This window comes from Cavia porcellus, unplaced genomic scaffold (assembly GCF_034190915.1).
Source record: "Cavia porcellus strain 051 isolate PalLab524CR breed Dunkin Hartley unplaced genomic scaffold, mCavPor4.1 scaffold_11, whole genome shotgun sequence".
Taxonomy (NCBI): Eukaryota; Metazoa; Chordata; class Mammalia; order Rodentia; family Caviidae; genus Cavia; species Cavia porcellus.
Genome location: NW_026947494.1, coordinates 4,522,280 through 4,529,817, shown reverse-complemented (window position 1 = coordinate 4,529,817; position 7,538 = coordinate 4,522,280). Strand labels below are relative to the sequence as shown.

General features: G+C 44.7%; 1 protein-coding gene across 1 annotated transcript in view; it reads right to left on the bottom strand.

Annotated features, from left to right (window-relative positions):
• Positions 1 to 1,523: 1,523 nt before the first annotated feature.
• Srd5a1 (steroid 5 alpha-reductase 1) overlaps positions 1,524 to 7,538 on the bottom strand; it is a 30,524-nt gene continuing 24,509 nt past the window's right edge. The window contains exon 5 of the mRNA XM_003462250.5: positions 1,524 to 3,941. Within this exon, the coding sequence (XP_003462298.3) occupies positions 3,875 to 3,941 (67 nt within the window). The 3' untranslated portion in view covers positions 1,524 to 3,874. The remainder of the gene's footprint in view (positions 3,942 to 7,538) is intronic.

Here is a 7,538-nt window from a genome sequence, read left to right as displayed (position 1 = left end):
AGCCACAGACATTGTTTTACCAAGGTGCTTTCTATGAAAGCTTGGAAGATCTTTTCTCCTGGTGACTTCCTTAAGCACAGCACACACTGACAATCACTTGTGATCTTCTTGATCAGAAGCCTAAGAACTCAATGAGAACAGGATGTCACAGCAGAGGTTCTCTTATGTCCTGGGTCCTCACTGACCTTGTAGGACTAGGGCCAAAATATGGGCTATCCTCTTAGTCCATCTACATCTCTAATTTTTTGTCTCTAAACACCAGTTGTTGAGTATCCAGAAGACAGACAAATATGCCTTTTCAGCATGTTCAGGTATCCAGATTCAGCAGGAACCAGTTGCCCCAAAAAACTAAGTTGCCTTTCACAGTCAAGCTGCAGGATGGAGTAGGTGTCTTTCCTTTTTTTCTAGGCCGAGGTGTCAGAGCTCCTTTCCTAAGTCAAACCCAAGATATCTGACTTTTGCCTTCAAATGTTTTTTTTTTTTTTTGTTTTGTTTTGTTTTGAAAAGCTATTTTGTACCTGGTATCACACAAGTGATGGAGGGCTTGAGTTCCCCTCCAAGGGTCCTTTTCTGTGGGGCCTCCAATGAAGGTATCAACATACTGCAGGAGCATGAACTTGGACTTTCGTGGAGGAATCTGGCCAGATCAGCAGCCAGGGCTTCCCTGAAAAGTAGGGGGGAATTCTTCAAACCTTGTGGAAGGCAGGTCCATGGAAACTTACAACAACTGGATACTCAGTTGTTGAACACCCAGAATAGAGTATGAGTGACATTACTATTGTAATGGGTTTAACTTTTATAATTTTACCTACCATCAAGCATTTGAAATACAAAGTATAGCAGAGGTCTATTATTTCTTATCAGTGACGGTTGTCCTAGTAGTTGAATTCCTGCTGAATGTTTAACAGACAGAAGTTATATAGTTTTACAAAGAAAAAATGAGATCAAAAGCCACATATATTTCAGCATGCCAATCACGATATTATTTTTTTGATGACATTATTTTTGTAACATATTTAAATGCCAGCCCTTATTTGATGTCACCAGCATGGTACCACCTGCAGGAATCTGAACACAGGAACAACTCCAGCCCGGGGTAAATTTCCAAAGTTCTGTCAAACTTAAGGAAGTTTTATAGGAAAAATAAAATTACAAAGTTTAACTAATTGATAAATATGCTTTTTTTCAGTTTGAGTTGATGTGCTTGAAGCATTTCTTGTACATTCAAAGTTTTGAATTTTCAGGATTAGCTTGCTCTTTATTGTGTTGTTATAAAATAAAAAGTGATTCAAGGTTACTCAGAGATCTGTCATCAATCAAGTTTACTATCTGAGGAAGAAAAGGGAAACTTCCAAATTCAAACAGCTGCAGTCAGTGTAGGTTGTAGTAAGTGGAGGACGAAAAATATTAAGAAAACTATAAATGTAAGAGATATACTTTTGGAATGAGAAGATTCTGTATGATGAAAGTCTCAGCCTGCTAAAGAGAGAAAGAGAGGTAATGACAAGACTAGAAATCTTACATATGTTGAGGAAAGTTTATTAAAAGGAAAATATATGCTGGCATTGGGGCTCCCAAAGCTGGGAGGAGAGCTTGGGCTGTCTTGCCCCTTTTGAAATTTAAAGACAACCCGTTTCATCCCATCAATCTTAGCACGCACAGCTGGGCCTGTCTCTTGACCTTGAGTCTTCATTACAGCTCAGCCATGGGCCAGCTGGCTCCTCAGGTGTTGTCTCCTAAGTCAGGACTCTACCTGGTTGGTGGTGCTTCAAGGGTTTTAAAGAGGTGCATATGGTTGGAGGGTCAGGTGACACTGTGGGGTGCTAAGCGAGTTTACATTTTTCAAGCTATATTATTATTTCCAGTTATTATATTATTATTAATAAAACAAAGGAAGAAGTATCCTGTTGTATCTGAAGTTACATTACAAGGTCATCCGTTACAAAGACAGCAAAGACAGGAGTCCACATACAAAGAACTGCTCTGTTATCCAGTCTGCCTCATATGTCTGCTTGGTCTTGACAGACATGCTGGGTAGGGTTTCATTGAAAGATTTTGTTTTCTCTTCAAGACTAATTAGACTACTTTTTCCAGTCCCCCGTTGAGTCCAGGGGACCTTGGACTCACGCATTTTATTTTGTGCATACACACACACACACACTCTTGTGCATAGGAACACAGAGGTTAACATGTCAGCCCCTGATTCAGGGAGGAAATCTAACAAACAACAACAGTAGCTTACGCCACTGAACCTGGAACAGGAAGAAGTGACAGACGAGGCTGCCAAGGAGTGATCAGGTCCTCTGCCATTGACAGAGGGGAGGGCAGTAAGCAGGTGACAGGCTCTCTAGGAAAAAGACCCAGGGAGACCTAACTTATGCGAGGACCCAATCTGTTCTTGTTTCAACTCCACCTGGGGTCTGAAGAGGTCTCTGCTGTCACACTGGGGCTTCCTCCTCGACTGCCCAGCTTAAATTTGAAGGGCATACCTTCTCATCTGCAGATCAAGGAGAGGGTTCCAGCAGCGGCCAGCAGGCCCACATCAGTGACCTAAATCTGTCAGCAATGTCTTCCCAGTCTTCTAAACCAAGAAACATTGCAGAAAAACCAGTAGCAAACCAGAGGGAGGACCCTCTGCACTGAGGGGGTGTAAGGCAATTGTTTATTATGCTAGTAGGGTGGTGGGACCAAGTCCAAAAAACTAGCACTGACTGAGAGTGAAACAGAGACATACACGTTAAAATCAGGAAGTACAAGAGCTGAGAGCAGGCTGTCATATAACTGGTTATATGAATCAGGTCGTATGTTGTCACGCATGTTTGTTCCAGGCAGGTTAGTCAGAGGGGTTATTTATCAAAAAGGGGGAGAAAATAAGGAGGCAGCTGGACTGGCCTTGACCACTTTATCTCGGTTAGACAGTCACTGAAGACAGAGTCCTTGAAGGTGAGATGGTACAGACTGTCCAGATGATGGATGCAGTCAGACTGAGTCAGGGCGGACTATCTCTCAGTTGCGGCTGATGTGGTCAAGGCTGAGTCTAACGGGGTAAAATGTGATGGGCTGAGCAAACACATCTTGTCTTAATGAAGCATCAGACTGTTGATTTTTAACTTTTCTGTCCAGCCTCCACTGTGAAACCTTGAAGGCTGGTCTCTACAATACTGTTTCACCATTTTGCTCTGTAAAGAGTTTAAGAAAACTGAGTTTCAGAAAATTCTAGTTCTATGCAAAGGAAGGAAAAAATACAACCACAGAGCATATTTAGAGGTAGCGAGCCCAGAACCAGGCTGGAAGACAGAGGAGCTGCACCTTTGGCAACCATCTGAGGGTCCCTCGCAGGGAGACGGGGCAGCTTGCTCTTTTTAGAGCACATACCCTCCCCTGGTCACTTCTTCTGAGAGCTGGCTGAAATCAGTGCCTACTGCCTCTGGCAACTTAGCAAAATCTGGTCTCAGAATAAGAAATCAAAGAGGCCAGGGTGTAGCTCAGTGCAAAGGGCCTGGATTTAATCCCTGGTACCACACACACACAAGCAAGCACAAAAAGCTTACAAATTCTGTGCTTGTACATAATTTGCTATCCACAGGCAAAACAGGCAAACTAGAAATAAAAGAAATTACCAGTACTAAATTCCCAAGGTTTGAAATTCCTGACCACTTATGTGGCATAATCCTTCAACCTGTATTTCAGTTTGGTGGGTTTATCACTGGGTAGCTTACAAATTTTACTAAGGCAAAAAAAAAAAAAATCCACTGAGTGTATCTTGAAAACAATCAAGAAACAGGAAAATTCCAGCGATCTGGCTCATTTATACAGTCTCCCAGAGAAAGAGCAGTGAGCCTTGCACATGAAGATCATCTGCTTGATGGCACACTTAATACAAAAATGGAATTATTACTTTTCGAGACTTTGGATAATCTTCAAACTTCTCAAGGTACCACCTAAAGTAAAGATTAAAAAAAAAAAGAAATTTTGTCATTTCAGCATTTCACGGACACTAACCAAAGTGATATTTTTCATTATAAATGAATACTGATATTTCAAAAGTAGCAGTAAAGACTCTGGCATTTTGAATACAGAGTTTAGTTTTATCCATGTCACTGATATCTTTGTAACCTGAAGTGTGATTCAGACCCAGTAATCCATGATCTTCACCTTTCTCCTGGGAAGCAAACTGCTGACAGGGTCAAAGCACTCATGAGCTCCCCCCACTCTGGGGCAGTGTACAGCCTGGGGCACTACACAGCACTGGCAGGTATTGTATGACCCCTTCCCCAGTCCTACAGTGAGCCACGGCCTGGGCCCCTGGGCAGCTCTGAGGAAGGATGCAGGGTCAGCTGGGACAGAGCAATTGCATAATTCAATCCCATGCCCAAAACAAATAGCATTTTTTGTTTTCATATACAATAAAAGTCATGCTTGTTCATTTTGGGGTAGTAGCCTACTGAGAAAGCTAGCAACCAAGCAGATGGTGTAAAAGTTGGAAACAATTTGAGGCTGGGCTCTGTGGCAGGCATCTGTAATCCCAGCTCCTCAGGAGCTGAGGCAGGAGGATCACCTGAGCCTAGGAGTTCAAATCCAGCCTGGACAACCATGTGACACCCATATAAAACAATAAACAAAACAAATAAACAAAACAAGAAAATTTTTGGGAGGATGGAAGAATAGAAAGGATTTTCCATAAGCATAAAAGTATGCTAAATTGGGTGCCCAGGATTAAAATGCTGAACTGTAATTTTATTGGTGTCATCCATAATTCCATGATGATAAATATTTCTGACATTTTAACAGGAGGGTATCTTGATCTGTTTTCCTATGGAGTTGTTCCCATTATCCCTGTGTAGTTTTTAAAAGGTAATGGTATTTGCATTCCCTTTTATTTAATGTTTATGTGCTGCTAAGCAGATTTTAAATACACTGTGGTTTGTAAGCTTCAGTTACTATGATGAGAACTTAACAGTGGTGGGAAAAGCAGACACACTCTTGTACAGAGCGTGGGTGACCTATGAAACTGCAGAGGGGATTTTGTCTTTTTTTTTTTTTTTTTCCATACCAGGGATAGAACTTGCAACCTCGTGCTTGCCAGACAAGCACTTTCGCCAGTGAGCTAAATCTCTAGCCTGCAGATGGGATTTTGCAGAAAGGACATGTAACACTGTCTGCTCATAATACAAATTTGTAAATTCTGCAAGTCTAGTTTTTATGTAGATAGTATATTTGAAATTGTCTTATGTAACTTTTTCCTCAAAAGATTTGCTTCTAAATCAGAGCTGTTTGCGCTTAAACACGTTGCCATGAAACACAACCCCCCCCCCCCCAAGCATGCAATCACTACACAGATGAAAACTCATGACGGGAAGCAGCCAGCTGTTTGCTAACGTGGCAGAAACAGGAAGCAGCAGGCTGCACATGAACTGGCACCTCCCGGACAGTTCTGGATGAGGCTCACACTGTGGTGCACCAATGCCAGATTCACTTGCACCAGCCTGCTGTGCTCACTGCTGCTGGCCTGCAGGTCCCACGCGGCACGGGAGAAGACCAGCTTCCCAAGCCAGTCGTGGCTTCAGGATCAGGTGTCACCTCACTTTGCCAGCACTGACCAGTGATGGCTCATAAGGTAAGAGTACTTATTTCAGTGTGGCTCCAGGCAGAAGTGGGTGGCCGGTATGTGCAGGGTTGCAACAACCTGCCCACAGTGAGTTCCCGACAGCCCCAGGGACAGGAGCCAGCACCTCTCCTAGCAGCTGTGCATGGAAGATGTGGAGCTCTGGGCTGTGGCAGCGCTGGGGCCGGAGGCTCAGCCTCAGGTCAGAAAGAGCACCAGCACTGTCAGGATGGTCCTACCGAGAGAGGAATGTGTGCCAGACAGAGAGCTCATTTCACACACCGCACCACTCCCCTTCCAGAAATCTCCTCAAGAGTAAAGACATTCACTGCAGTGACACGCATGTTCACGTGTACAGCACAATTCATGATAGCTACTGTTCATGAGTCTGCATGTTCACCGATAGGGGATGGATGAAAAAAACACGGAATTTCCCCTTGATGAGATCTACCCTGCCACACAGAAGGATAAACATGATGTGTCCAGGACTGTGTTCAGTGAGCTAAATCCTGCTCAGGCTTACATGCTGCACGGCTCCTCTCCTATGAGCAAAATGAAAGAGAATGGGAAAAAAGAAGGGAGGTCTCTTCTAAGTGGGAAGGAGACCCAAGAGCTGGGCAGGGGGAGTACGGAGTCAGACGCGTTATGTGGGCAGGCCGGCACGTTGGGATGAATGCGCCGTTACACGCTGCGCACGCATACGAATAAAAATAAGTAAAAACTCACTGCACAGAGGTGATCACATGGGAGTAAAATGCTAAATGGTCCTGAACCCACGTCAAGAAGCGGTGTTTTAAGACACGTATTATAGTCTGTTAAAGGGCACTTGGCCTGGTGTCTGTTCCCGTCTCTGCCCAGAGCTGCAGCTGCCTAAGGTGTGACAGGGCTGGCTGCGAGGCTTTGCCTTCCTCCGACTCCTTCCCCTCCCCTGCCCACTGTGTTCCACCAGACGCCCTGGCTCTGGGAAGCAGTTACTGTTCCTGGCCCTCCCCACAGCCTAGCTTAACGTGAGTCTTTGACAGCATGAGGACTGAGCACAGGCTTTCTGGGGTTCAGAAATCACGCTTCTGGCTTGCAGTCTGAGGAGCAACACAGGATAGGGGTGCCATGGGTGTAAGGAAGCAGAGAGAGATTCTCATCTCATCGGTCTCTGCTCTCCTGTCATGACGCCATCAATCACAGCGACTTGAAGATGCACTAGATTCTTTCTGAATGACATTGAACACAGCGACGGCACTTCTGTCTTCATTTCCGCTGAGCTCCTCCACGGTGACCCCGAGTCTGAGCTTCAGGCCTGGACAGCAGGCGGCCCGGCCCTGGTCCACCACTGCACACAGTGCCGTAAAGCTTGTGCAGCCTGGGTCCGGGCCAGGGAAGGAGACCCCTCTCCAACCTAGAGTCCCTGTCACTCCTGCCCTCAGCAGCAACCTGTGCCTGCCCATCTCATGTGTCCGAGCTTAACTAACGACGCGGTGGATTATGAACTCAAATAGCTCCTGCTGCACAACTTCCGTGACATGCAGCATTAACGTTTTCAGAGCATTACGATAAACAGTGAAAGGAAATGGCTCTACCGAGTTTTTTCTTTTGGAATCAATTTACTGATAGTCTACACTAGTTGGTTTTCTGTGGTATTTATTCAATGGGGCACCACCCTACTATAAACAAAGATAAATTGGGTTCATTTGTAGGAAAATGAACCTTGAGACCCTAAGGTTCAGAGAAACAGATGTGGGCCGCAGGCAATACAGGCTTTCATTGGGAGTAGGAGAACTGTCTTTTCCATTTGTGTATATTTCACATTCAAATGTCGAAAGGGATTTTCCCCTTCTCCACTTTCCTTTAGGAAAACGTTCTGACAGCCCAGGCTCTTGGACCTTCCTCCACCCACCTTTCAAGGTATCGGTGCTGTTACACTGCTTTCTGATATTAA